This window comes from Amphiura filiformis, chromosome 9 (assembly GCF_039555335.1).
Source record: "Amphiura filiformis chromosome 9, Afil_fr2py, whole genome shotgun sequence".
NCBI classification, from domain to species: domain Eukaryota; kingdom Metazoa; phylum Echinodermata; class Ophiuroidea; order Amphilepidida; family Amphiuridae; genus Amphiura; species Amphiura filiformis.
In genome coordinates, this window is record NC_092636.1 from 65,988,939 (window position 1) to 66,003,786 (window position 14,848).

At 36.3% G+C, this 14,848-nt stretch overlaps 1 protein-coding gene across 2 annotated transcripts in view; it reads right to left on the reverse strand.

Moving 5' to 3' along the window:
* Positions 1-619: 619 nt before the first annotated feature.
* LOC140161331 (uncharacterized) overlaps positions 620-14,848 on the reverse strand; it is a 31,149-nt gene continuing 16,920 nt past the window's right edge. The window contains exons 10-12 of one of the 2 annotated variants that reach the window (XM_072184813.1): positions 13,884-14,324; positions 10,485-10,538; positions 620-3,097 (exon numbers count right to left, since the gene is read on the reverse strand). In XM_072184813.1, the coding sequence (XP_072040914.1) occupies positions 10,519-10,538; positions 13,884-14,324 (461 nt within the window). In that variant the 3' untranslated portion in view covers positions 620-3,097; positions 10,485-10,518. The remainder of the gene's footprint in view (positions 3,098-10,484; positions 10,539-13,883; positions 14,325-14,848) is intronic. The other variant, XM_072184812.1, reaches the window with a different exon arrangement.

Sequence of the window (14,848 nt, forward strand, 5' to 3'; positions counted from 1 at the left end):
CCTGGTGTATTGAGCGCCCTATTGTGCAAATAAAAGCCGCCTAACACCTAGAGAAGATGCAAGGACGAGGAGGGTTAATAGGAAAATACAATAGAGATAATTCCGCAGGTAATCCCGTCGCATCTATTTATACTTAGTCCTTTTATTCGCCGATTATTATGTCACTTCAACAGCGAATAGAATATGTAGAAGCTGTGTGTTTTGCCGAAGGGAACTGTAGGGCCTATTGTGTTGTAAACTTTAATCATTCTTTTGTCTACCTGTGTTTTCATGGAAGATGTAAAACGGGTGATGGAATGCAGTTTAAAATTTCCGCCAAGGCCGAATCATTTCACATTTTGGGTGCATTGTAGCCGATGGCTACCCAACTAAAGGCTGCTAGTCAGGTGTAGGAATGCGTGGATTTGGATTCGTCTATAGGGTGGGGAATACTGACACTATGTATACATTGTACTTCAATTTTGCTTTGAAAAAGATGATAAAACCCAAGAATATTACTTGCAATTTCTACCTTTGAACAATTTAGCTAGCTCACCATTGGCACACTCCAATGACAAATCAACTGGTTCAGGTTGTAAAATATATTATATACCTCATCTAAAGATTCCCGTCATCTGATTGGTTAAAAGCACAGGCATAGTCAAAACTATGCCCGCAAAAGTAACTATTCCCCGGGCATAGTTCTGCGTGTGCTTTGTTCCCAGCGTAAAATGATATTACGCATGTGTTAATGTTTTCGCACGCTATAATTACGCGGAAATCGCATATTGTAATCTGCGCCGTTTGCATTGAAACTATTAATTTCTCTTCCCAAGATTGATGCTTTTAACCAAACAGATGACAAGAATCTTAAGATTTGGTATATAAAACAAATATTGACTGCTTTTTATTCAGGGCATGGTGAAAATTATAGGCCCGCGGTGATCTCAAAACCATAACTATGCCCCTCGGCTATGCCTCCAGGCATAATCATGGTTTTGAGATCACCTTGGGCCTATAATTTTCACCATGCCCCTCATAGCAGTCAATATTTGTATAATATACAATGTTATACTCTGATCAGCTCGTAATAAACAGGACTCATAACATTGTGGATTAATATAGAATGGCGTACATACAGCTGGGCACAGCCCATGTGCGAACTATGTTTTGACTTTTGCATGGCTGACGTGAGCTTTGTGAATTTACAAACTTTATTGACTTGCGCAGTTATAAAAACAGAATAATTCTCATCTATTACGAGCTAATCATAGAATAGTAACTGATGGTCACACCACATTGACAGCTTTTTCCGTAGTCATCAGTGGGGGGAATATGAGACAATCTTACCACCTTTTTTTAATAGGAAAATCAACAGTATAACCACCAGATGAATCGACACATAAAATTATGATTTTGGCAGAATGCCAACAACACTTCGTCTCTTTGTTAAATCATGTTATGTATGAATTCCCTTTGAATTGGAGAACAAGGATAAGATGTCATGGCGCTGCAGTGTAGTAATGTACCATTAACTAACCCTGTATGCTGCCTCTAGCTCCCATATCACGCAGCATATCACCATTAAATTGATGATATGCTGCTCTCTGGTTATCTACCATCTGATCCTATTTCAAGAGAATTCATGTGTAACATTAAAACAATTGGACAACTTGTTATTCAGCATTCTGCCAAAATGATCTTACATATTAATTGTTACAAATGCTCTGCTTGCTTCATACAAAAAACCATCCCTAAGGATACAGAGGGTAGCACCCCAGGGAGCTCCTTGCATATTATTATCCTTTCTGAATAACCTCATAGGCTTATTTAAAACACAATTTCTTTTGTTTACTACATAATAATAAGTTAATAGAAAGAATCCTTCAGTCTCTTTGGTTTTTCTTTCTTCTTTTTTGTAGGATATAGAATACATGCCACAAAAAGACTGCAACATGCAACCCGGAAAGTTGTGACATGCCACCTTTGACAAACATTTTATTTTTCATGTATGCCAGTGTCAATAATTGTAAGCACTAGTATTCAGTGATTAAATATGTAATTCCAATACAAAATGTCAATATATCATGTTAACTCACATTTTAAGTAATGATGTTTCACCCACCTGATTATCAGTTTTTTTCGCTTACCAGCATCCATTAAATTGTTTCTTACTACATTTACAAGCTAAGGTATCTAGTAAAGCCAAAAAAAAACATGTTTGTTTCCTGTAGCAGGTCAAAAAGTCAAATGTCAAATGCATTTTTTTTAATCCATGTCTTAAAATGACAAAAATACCTTTTTTGCTGCAAATTGGAATGGGAATTTACAGTGGGTCTCTCCAACACACACAAAAAAAATTCATATTCAAGAATATTTATGATCCCCTTTCAACCTGCAGATTAAAAAAGTATAAAAAAAAAAAGTTTGATGTTTTCTCCAGTAGTTTTTCACTACGCTCGTTTGTTGTGTAATGTGTAAATGTTTACTCCGTTTTTTGTTTTGTTTTCTTTGAAAAAAAAATCCAATGCCCAAAATAAGCCGTCAAAAACGTAATGTGCGCGCTACATGAAACAAACTTTTTTTTTGGCCTAATATTATTTAATTATTGGTCAAAAAATATATTTCTCGGCATAATGTCAAATTTTACACCAAAATATCAAAAGTACTCAAAACTTTTCTTCTTTCAATGTAAATTCCCTACCTGGACAAGGAGATTTCCCCTCCAAATGCCAAAATCTCTTGCAAATACGCTTACTGAATCCCATTTGTTTATAAACCGGCCATAATCAATGAAACATTGAGTTCATCCCACTTTACAGAATACATGAGTTTTTCAAATAGTTCATACCATGTCATTCCATGGGTGGCGAGCTTTAATGTTCAATGAAGCCCTTAAATAAAATAATATTCACAAAGATTGTACAAACTATATGCAGAGGTGTATAAGACCTTCATTACAACAAGTCTTAAAAGTTCTTTGGAAAAAAAAAAACTTTGGCGAGGTTTCCATACAGTTATCTGGTGCCCTTTCTAAATTTGCTGGGAGGTTTCTGAAGTTGAACTGGTCTTCCAGTCACTGTTGAGCTGGCCGTTTGTCCAAACGCAGTTGGGGTACCTGCAAATTAAACAGAGAAAGAGACAGAGAGGGGAGAATTTTAGAAATAAGCAAATTAATATCAATTCTGTCATTTTGCATCCATGCAAACATTTGTTGTGCATTGTACACAAACAACTGTTTCCAGCATAATCAATTTGACTGCTATAAATTTTCAAATCGAATGATTGTGTGCAATTTGATCATTCACAAATCATCAAATTTGGCTGTGAGAATTCACACTTTGTATATACTTAGTGTTAGTATAAGTAGTATATTTATTAAAATCAACATATTGTGACCCGAAGGTCAAATTACATGTTAATGTACAAACTATAATAAAAGACACAGTTAAAAAGACTAGTTTGCGTCTGACGTCACTGTCAATCAAATTCCCTGCGATCCTTGATTGGGTAATAGCGCGTAAAAGGAAGGTTGATTTATCTGGTGCCGATAGGAGAAAAGGAATAGCAGAAAATGGTGAAAAATACGTGCTTTTACAAGGCAAAAAGCAACTTTTCTAGGCATTGTTGACATGGTGCCTTCGGAAAGAAAGTTTCCTACTATAAAGGCCTAACTTTTGAGATGGTTTGTATGTTTGAAGGTGCAAAATTAACAATAAGGCACCCGATTATACCGCAGAGTTCAGCAAGTCTTCATCACGGCACTTGTAAACAAACCGTGTTCGAGTTTGATTGACAGATGGCGTCAGATGCAAACTAGTCTTTTTATCTCTGTCTTTAATTATACAAAGTAAAAACATTATATGAAAATTGATATAAAAACATGAATAAAAGAAATAAATAAAATTAAAATTGGTTCTTTATTCATTAGCTATGGCACTGTATCAGCATGTATATCATTAGTGATGACGTTAGCAAGTCTCTTGGACCTTGGATGATCTTCAAGCATGCTCATTCCATCCTTGAACTTTAAGGATCATTTTGTTGCTGTTGAATACCAAGGACTTCATCACCATTTACAGCAATGGAACATTGTTTTATTTCATTTGAGTTTTCACCTCCATCGGGAGGAAATTCCATGATGACCCTGTGTTCACTTATTGGTAGTATCTGTGAATTCAAGGAGGTGGACTTCCTCTGCAGGGTGTCCTGCCCATATACAGTGATGCATACTGCCCATATATGGCACATGCATATTGATGAAAGAAAATTATGAATGAATGAATGAATGATGGAAAAATGGGAATATATTTGTAGTAATGTTGTAAAGGAAAAGACTTTCAAATGAGACCAAATTCATTAGCATGCGAGAAAGTACCTTGTTCTATGAACTTTTTGACTGCCCCTCATAGTTACATACATCAAACTTTGGGAAATCCACACTTATTGCACCGAGTTGCACCTTTGGCATTTTGTTTGCAAATACCTGAAATCCAACAATTATTTGTGTATTACTTGATGGTTACAGAACTTTCTTTGCCCATAAAGTGCCAAGTACATATAGTAATCAGCACTATGCACAATTTCATACAAGTGCACCCTAAGAAACAAAGTTTACCATATGCAGAATTACACAATCCAGAGAAAGTAGGAACCATCCTGTAACAAGTTGATTATCCTAATCTGTATGAAATCTCATTGACTAGTAAGCCAAGTGATAAATTTGGTAACAATATTGTCCTCCACCGCATGCATCACAATTTGAAAAATAGAGAGTTTTTTCTTCTGTCTTTTCTGTACAAAAGAATACTACCCTAATATTGAAATTCCTGAAAAGGGGTTCTTTCACAATTTTCTATTTTTTTAATTATGATTTAAAAGATTTAAAACAGTGCTTCTTAGTAAAGTACTTTTTTAGGAAGATTAAAACATGAATGTGCAATATTCTTATTCACATCTTATAAGGCTTCAGTGCTTTCACCAAACTCTAGCGATTTGAGGTTGCGGCCAATACAATGTGCAGTATTTTTCAGGGTGGAAAATGGAAGGCATACAGTGAATCAATGATGTAAGGATCAGCATGATTGACTATGGGGCAAGCTTATGATGATGAAGATAATAATAGCTTTTTGCATAAATTACGCAAGTTTTGCAGATATTCTACGCCAGGCATTCTCAAATTTATGGATATTCTGAAGTGCCACTGTGTGAAATGAAAAGACCCTGAAGTGCCACTATCCAATGTGAGTGAGTGCATCATGTTGGGTCCAGGGGCTCGCCTTAGGGCCCCTGGTGGGGTCCAGGGGCAAAGCCCCAGTGGGTGTCCAGGGAGCAGAGTCCCTGGATGCTCCGGGGTTTTAGCTTCTGGAAGGCCTTGGATGGGGCTCTCCTGGCATGTTTTGGTTAAACAATCATAATTAATATACTTCAATAATCATCATAAATAAACTCAAAAGAAGGGTATTTACAGGAATTACACTGGTTTCAGAGTGAGTGGAAATTTATTAAAGGTGAACCTCATTGAAAATAAAGTTATATATCAATGGAAAGCTTATGATGTCAGGATACTAAAAATTATTTTTTCCGATTTTTTTGATGGCCAATAAAGCTGAAAAATTAACAAAATACATTTTTTTTTTTTTTTTATACGCCCAAAAAGCAACCAAATCAATCGTCTATGACCTTGGGAATGCTCGTGACGTAAGCTCAGGGTTCATGAGTCACGTGATCCTACTCGAAACATGTAAACAAGACTTGCTTCCTGTACATTGCAAGCTGCCCGGCAAGTCTGATTTTCACAATAAAGCTTGAAATTAGAGGAATCTTCAAGTTTGCTGGCTCCTTCTATATATATTAGAAATAATAGAATTATTGTCAATACATAAATTTTCCGTAAATTTTTGACAAAATCAGTCATAACTGGCTGGGTATAACTGGGTAATTGAGTTTGAATTTCGCGCTGGGATCAATCCCATGCGCAAATGCTTGCTGCTACCGTTCATGTCATGGACTGAATAAACATGATCGAATAACAAATTAAATACTTGTTTGTGACATTCCCTATCCTTGATTCATTTTAAAATATCTGATTAAAAAAATATCGTCTTGCAGTAATAAAAAATTAATAAAAACCGCCGATTTCATCAAATCCAGCCCATATAAAGGTTTTCATATTTAGCGCATTATGTAATACATTCTTTCAACACAATCGCGATTGAAAGAAACAGATACTCGGCCTGATTTATTATAAAATAAATACAATTTAGGCTTAGTAGACCATTATTTGATGGAATTCTGAAATCTGAATAAAATTAAAATATTGTCACTTGTGTCACGATTCTTTAATGATAGTACAATCAGTGTACGGTACTGAAAAAGTGAAACATTCATGTTTTATGGATTACCGAATACGATGCGTAAATTGCTAGCACTGCTGAAGAAATTGAAGGGACGGATATGCACAAACACAGCGACTCGCTTCGGGGCTTCGTCCTCAGCACTTGCGCGTGTGTCTCATGGGGTGTTTCAGCAGATTTGATCAATCGTTCCCTTATATTTGGAACATTTACAGGAATAAATTTTGCTGATGAAGTAGCAATAAGTTGGAAATATCAGAATGTCAATATCAAATCGGTCATTTTGTCTGCAAGTACAGTACAGTCGCGGATACTGAACACTCGGCGTAGTGAGACTCAGTCAGTCACTGAGCTCATCTCGTATGTATCTATATACGTGTTCGCCTATCATACATGACAAGAAATAATTACAAAATCCTGTACATGTACCTTATTCTATTCCTTCATTTTCTCATTGTGATAAGTTCATCTCAACTTGGTGTGACGATCTGAACTGGTAGCACTAGCAGTTATTTTTTGCAATCTGTTTTCTTTCCGGTTCTTCTGCGAATCTCCACTCTTCGTGCTTTACTGTAATATTCCCTATGCATATCGTGGATGGCTTGGCCTATCCCAAATCACCCCGGCCAGCACTTTTCCCATTTTTAAATCCACACACTTTATTCAGGAACTTCATTCTTGATTTGATCATGATATTTCCTTCATGTTATTCTTATTTTATTGAAGACATTTTCATGTAAGGTAAGTTGACAATGACTGAATTCGTGCATTGGCCCGATGCATGCCACAGTAATACACGGACATTGTGTTTACAATCAAACCCGGAAGTAACTGTGTGTCCCTGGGCTGACGTCATCAACGAAAGCGCCTAATTTGAACGATTTCGCTTTTGTAATTTAGGGGGTGCCAATATCCAATCTTTGCATGGAGATTATGTCTACCCTGGTACGCTATGCAAATAAAAAATATTCTTTTCTGCTTCCTGACATCATAAGCTTTCCATTGATATATAACTTTATTTTCAATGAGGTTCACCTTTAAGTAAGGTCATGCGCCACTTGGAACCCTGCTCCAAACCTCTGAACCTTTGGCTCTGCTCCAAATGCCATCTTGGAGCAAATCTGACCCATGGATCACTCCACTGAAGTTGCATCAAAATACAATGCATTTTATGGACGAATGACCTTTGACCTAAGTAAAACAGCTTATAACATGCCTATTTAATACATAATAGTCACAAAATATTATATTACACTTGAAAGAGACATAATTTAATCAAAAATGTATTTCATTAAATTCACTGGATGCAGCAGTTCGTTCTGCACATTTTGACACCTTTTGTTGTGTTGTGACTGCATTGAGCAAAGTTATAATGAATATTGACGGCAGGTGAATGGTAGATCAGATTTCAAAAATGAGCCTATTCAAAGTGCAAAGATCATACAAACATATAACTATGCATAGCAAAAACATTTTCTCCTGATTCTTTGTCCGTCTACCTTTCTGTTGACTTCTTGTGTGCTTGATCTGAGCCAAGATGGGGTCTCATTTCATTTAGGATTGATCCTATTCGCTTTTATTGTCATTGCTTCTCATCAATTGATCAACCATGTGACAAATCATGATTTAAATTTGAATAAAACTAGAAATTTTGTGGTTTTTGACCACAATGCCTCCACCTTCATGTGCATTGTTCACATTTTGACATTTTTTTAACATTTGAAAAATATGCAAATTAACTCTTTCTCATAATAACAAATATATGCAAATTAGACTCCCAAAAAGAAAACAGACTTTCTAACTGCATCCTACCTATCCTAGAATATCTGAAGTCAATCCGTCTATACATTCAAAAGATATAGCATCCAGACGGACGGAGGACTAATTTCAGAACAAAATATGCAAATTAGCTCATTATAACAATATGCAAATTAAACCAAATTACTTTCTGACAGTGGCCTACCTATCCTAGAATATCTTACATTACCCGTTCAAACGCTACAGGATCAAGATGGACGGACGGAGGTACAGTTATTCAGCAGGAACATCCGACATTGCAAAAACAGGATTAAAAAAAAATCAAATACCACATTGGCAATAATATGAATACATTGTAGGCCCTACTCAATACATGTTTGGTAAATTATGACATCTCTTTCAAAGGTGACACTACTTTTTGTGTGCAGTTTACAGTAAAAATGTCATACATGTGTATGAATGAACACAGCTGCCAGCAGCTGTACATGATCTGACCGTGAACGTATTTCAAAATACGAAATGTTGGCGGGTGGAAATACTGATCAAACCAATGAAAAGACATTAATCGGAAATACCAACTAAAGTGAATTGGGTTCACTTCCACGGACATGTACACACACATTCGTCACGCAGTGTACTCAGACGTTCACCCTATGTTCATTCAAATGAAATTTTACTGCAGTTAGACAGTCATGCATCCATATTTTACAATTACCATACATAATTTGTCTTGGTTAATTGTCACTATGAACATTATTCAGACAACACAATAAAGATCCATAATGTACTCTATTTATAGTACTAAAATGTGATGCAATCAAGCAAAATCAGTCGGAACTCAGAAATATTGATTTTGAGATATAGCCAAGCAAAGGAAATATTTCCTTTTGTTTCCTCTTGTTTTGGAAACTCTTTAATTTGTCATATATTTGGAACTGGTTGTTCAATTTCAATGGGGTTTTCTTCAAAATGCAGCTTTGCAAATGCGTTTTACTATCATATAAGAAAATGAAAATTTAATATTTCCGAGTTCTGATTTTGCTTGATCGCATTACATGTGCTTACATTACAAGGCTAATATATTTTCAATCATTAATTTACAGAAGGAATATTAATCCACATTTAGTGGTTATAACCAAGGTGACTATTGAGCATGCATGGAATTGCCTCATGATATGATAGGGAGTAATCGGATAAATACTTTCATTATAGTGTAGAAATATATCAAGGAATTAATATAAACTTAGGAGAGTTTTGGGTAAATATATCAAAGAATTAATATAAACTGAGGAGAGTTTGGAGTTTAAGTAATCAAAACCTGAAGATAGTATTATTATGTACACAAAAGAATGGTGAAGGGAATACATGGAGGTTGGGCAAGTGAAAGGTGATTTAAATGTTTATTATGATAAATATTTGGATATATGAAAAGGGAGTAAACACAGATGAGAGTGAGGGCAGCCACAGACATGTTAATTTATCATTCTGTTGTGATTTCTGCATATTGACAAATAATAGGTGACTATAAACCGTCCCTATTATAACCTGTGAAGAGCCTCACACCATTCTGCAAGCATGCGCAGCAACCACAACAATATTGTTAACATTGCTCACATCATTATCATTAAATGGTCAGATTTATATGGTATTCTGCATAGCACATCTTACACCAAATGGTGTGTGCCTATGGTGCGCCTATCTTATATTTTGCAAGCTTTTCATTCATTCAAGATTTTATTCTGATATGACATTTACAACTTTATCTGTGGCTACCCTTCATCATAGTGTTAAAAGTATGTACAAAAGCTGAAAGAATATGTTGTTTTCCAATGGTATGTATAAAATATTAGTTCTTGGAATGGAATGGGATGAATGGGATGGGATGGGATGGGATGGGATGGGATGGGATGGGATGGGATGGAATGGAATGGAATGGAATGGAATGGAATGGAATGGAATGGAATGGAATGGAATGGAATGGATGAATATGAATATCATGGCATAGGTTAAGGATAGGTTATCAGTAAGATGATATTCTTCAATATGTGGAAGATATGATCATAATGATATACTGCATACATTTAGAAATAGAGGTTACCGTCGCTTCCGTACAGGTGAAAGGATGAATGAAAATGAGATGGTATGGTTACAATGAGTATAAAAGAAAGAATGGAAGATAACAAAACAAGATTTAATGGATAGAATACTTTTAGAAAGGTCATAAATAAAATGAATGAAACAATCTGTTGCATATACTGTGGTTTGGGATGGAGAATTTGTATCCAAAATTGTGTACAATTTAGCCTTTAGAAATGCGATTTAGAAAATATATATAAATATAGTAGTTAATCTTTATATAGATTTTGCTTTTTTTTTAAATATATCACCTACCAAAATGAAGGAGCAATTCCATGCTGACTCATCACTAAAACTTGAAAGCCTTGCCTAAACCAGCCGCAACATACAACCATAATAGGGCCGGCCAGAATTTGAAGGAAAGGTCAATGAAGACAAAGAGAGAGAGAGAGAGAAAAGAGAATAAAACAGTAATATTTTGTCAGTCCAAAGGAAATTTTGTGGGTTTTCAAAATAGACACAAACTATTTTGAGACATTGTGCCTAGATGTTACATAATTTAAATGCTTAGTTTTAGTTCTTTGGACATTGGTTTGCAATTAAACTGATTTTTTTAAACACTGAAAGTTGAGACCGAAGAAGGGGACTCTGTATCATCCTAATGATAACTTACATCTAATATCTTCTGCTGCCAGTTTATTTCCACCCACTCTCCACACAAACCAATTTTAACATATAACACTAACACAGTTTCTGATTTACTACAAAGATACAACATGATGAAGATATATCCAAAAACTTTTCTAGTCTATTTTCCAGTTTGATACTAAAATAGGCTCTATAGAGGCTGTCAGCCTTTCGCCATCTTGTGGGTACAAATAATTTGTGTGTTCATGCGTCGGACACTACGCGCAGGGCGCAGCTGTTATCACGCATCGACACAATGATTTTGCTGTTCACGCATGGAGATTGAACGACCATCGCAACGTGCACCCACAAGATGGCGGCATATGACGTCACGCTGACGGCCTCTATTGTATAAAATCACTCCATGTGACTATGGTCACTGATGAGTCCGATGACTATATTAAGTAGCCGATTAAAGTATCAAAAATCTTATTTTTCGTGCTTGATGATGTTGTGGGAAAAATTATGGCAATGAAAAAGGGTTTGTGATATTATCATTGCCAGACAGTTTGTGTGGAGTGAGCAGAATGCCCCTAGCCAGAATCAAACCAGTGACAGAGACTAATTGGCATATAGTTGAAAGTTAGGAAACAAACCAAAAGTTTGATAATGTCCTATAAACAACAGTGATTTGGTCAGGGAGCTGGGCCCCTTCCTCCCTCCTTGAAACGTATGTGTGAAATGTTGAAAATTCCAACTCGAAAGACTCTACAGACAGACAGACAAAAATTGTAACCAGTATGTAACAATTGGATTTTTTGACCACCTCCCCCCCATCTCCTTTCAAAAGGACTTTTATTTATAGGAAGTCATCAGATTTTTGGTTTGTCCCCTTATAAAGATTTGAGTGTTATCGGAATGATTGCATTATAAATATCATTGTGATCACAGCATATTGATGAATAGCATAACCGTCCGCATCCCTTTTATTATTCTGACAAAAAAGGAAGACGTTACCAATATATACCAATTTATGTTTTATCCTCGATTGCTACTCATATTGGGGCGCTAGTTCATGTGTTACATAGGGACGGTCACAATGCGAAAGTCACAGTGATATATGGATTGAAATCATTTGCTGAATGCATGGTCCAACAATCTATGTACAATAAACTACCTTGTGTAAGCAACATGATGTCTCTCCTTCTCCACTCTAAATTCTATGGACCAGACTGCTCAAAACAAAGAGATTGGACTCAAAGAGAAATTTATGGACTCAGAACTGTTATGGTAAAGTCCACCATATTGGTTTTTATGTATGGAGAATAAATTAGTGCATCTCTGGAATTTATTACAAGCCTGCACATTAAAAAAAGGGTTGGACATGTAGTGCTTAGTGCATGACATCGCAAAAAATAATCCAGAGCTTGCATGTTAAAAATGGTTTTGGCATGTAGAACTTAGCACATGCAATAGGAACATCGCAAAATAATCCAGAGGTATACTGTTGAGCGAAACACAAACATGGCAGAGTTTGTTCTCTGTATGTCCAATCTCTTTGTCTCAAACAAACCAGTGAATGCGCCTTAGCAGTAAGTACAATGTATCTCACAATGGTAAAGGCACAGAAACTGTAAGTACAGGAGACACTGTTTGTATATTATGAGCACTTTTTGAAATCAGTGCTTAACAGTATTCATGATCTACTTACCCATGGACCTATTTGTTCATATATTTAAATCTCACACACAGTTGTACACCTGCCAGCATTGAGTTCGGTTACTTACATACTTTTTGGTAGCTCAGACACAATTAATATAACATCGCGTCATGTGGTTGGTCAATTACACAGATTGGTAATGAGTAAACCCTGTTTGCTCTAAGATTGAAGGTTTTAATAGTCCCTTGCTATGCACAATTTGCAAATTCTATAAATTCATTTGCTTTTAAATTATTGGTAATTATAAATACACCTCTTGACCTGGATATTATACAAAGAAAAACTAAACCAAATTGATTGACTTCTGGTTACAGCCCAAAGACAGTTATGGCTATGAGGATCAACTGCTGGTCCCCAGTATGAACCTAAAGAGGCCTTCAAACTTAGCCCAAACAGAGTTTACATCACAGTGTCACATGCTTGCCACCTTTTGTTTCAAGAGTACATTTCATAATTCAAAGAACATGGTCTCATTAGTGAAGTTTTGCAACATATACCTCTATATTTGACAACAATATTTATGAAAAACAAAATGCTCCTTTTTAATTTGTGGGTGTTTATATCAGGGTTTACATGCATATCTATAGAGAGCGGGGCCAACTAGTCATTGAGGATGCTATCACATCGCAATGTTTCAGTTTTAGGCTTGTAGTAAAAAAACAAATTTTGCTTTTCATAAAATTTGAACAGTGTGCTTCAAACATAGGGGTATGTTATGCAATAGTTTACTAATAAGATTATGAGACCTTATCCTCAAAACGTAAATATCCTATACCTCAATACTTCAAAAATATAATAGTTGTTGCACGATACATGCACATGCTGGATTCAAATGTACATGTTCTGTAAACTTCAGTCCAAGAATCAATTATACATACAAAAGACAGGACCAGATAGTTACCCAGAGACATACCGATCAGGGTGAGGAGGAGGTGGCTCAAAATACCGGGACAAAATGCTTGGAAGTAGCGGAATAAAATTAAATACAAGATGTAATGTACATCTTCCTTTTGCCCGGTTTTAGACCACAATTGTCCCAAATGGAACTTCTGCAAAGTATGCACACGCATTGACCAGGCACCTACACTGTGTCCAAGAATTAAATATAGCAAAAGCAGAAGTAACATTCATGTAACAACTTGCATGGCATATCAACAAATCTTGCTTGCCAATGAGCTTGTCCCAACGTCTTCAAGACCTAATTAATCTTTTATTAGCATACAATATGGAAAGGAATTTCAAGAAGATACAGCGATTTTCTGGTTTGATGTTGGGATTTTAGTCATGTCTCCCAAAACTTTTCAGTGCCTTATTTTAAGATGGATTAAAATCTATTAATTTTACTCTCTATAAACCCTAACACTTACCTCCACCAAATCCAAATCCTGTTGAACTGCCTCCTAGTGTCGGTCCTGCACTCAAACTGCCACTACCAAGGGTGCCTGTAGCCTGGAATGGTGTTGCTGTTCCAATTGCACGCCCTGTTCCCAATCCACCTGTTCCAAAACCAGTAGTTCCTAATCCTGTTCCAAGACTGGTTTGAGTTCCTAGACCTGTACCAAATCCGGTGGTTTTACCAAATCCGCTGGTTGATCCTAAACCACCACCCAATCCTGTACTGAGGCCGGTGCCTAGACCACCTGTTGTGCCAAGTCCAGTTCCAAGACCAGTGCCAAGACCGGTACCAAGACCGGTACCAAGACCAGTGCTAAGACCGGTACCAAGGCCAGTAGCACCAAGGCCACCACCTAATGCGCCAGTTGTACCCAAGCCTCCTGCACCACTACCTAAACCAGTACCTTGTAAACCTGAAACAATACATATCAATAACAGCAGGTGTTTATTCACCATAGTTGGCAGTGGTGATACAAACCCACCCTTGTGATTTCAAACCCACCCTTTTTATTCTATACCCTTTATACCAAAACTCTGAAACCCACCCTTTCTAAGCGTGGTTACTAATCATAGATAAGTGGTTATGCATGTATGGTGGTCCAGGAGGTGCAGATTTGCATCCAAAGAGAATTACATATTGAAGTTTTAGATGACCAAACAGAATGGGATTTCAATATTTTTGTGTGTTTCATTTAGTGCAATCGGAAACTACAGTAAGCTTTAACTTTTGTGATTGCAATTATTGACTTCTAAACCCACCCTTTTTATCAGTGACCATGCTTTATATTTGGACACACATTTTAACCAGAAATTTTTCAAACCCACCCTTTTAAGCATTTTGTGGACCCTTCAAACCCACCCTTTCTAAAGCGTGGGTTACCAACAGTGTTCACATAAACATATCAAGTTCCAATCACAAAACTGCTAACAGTATCTA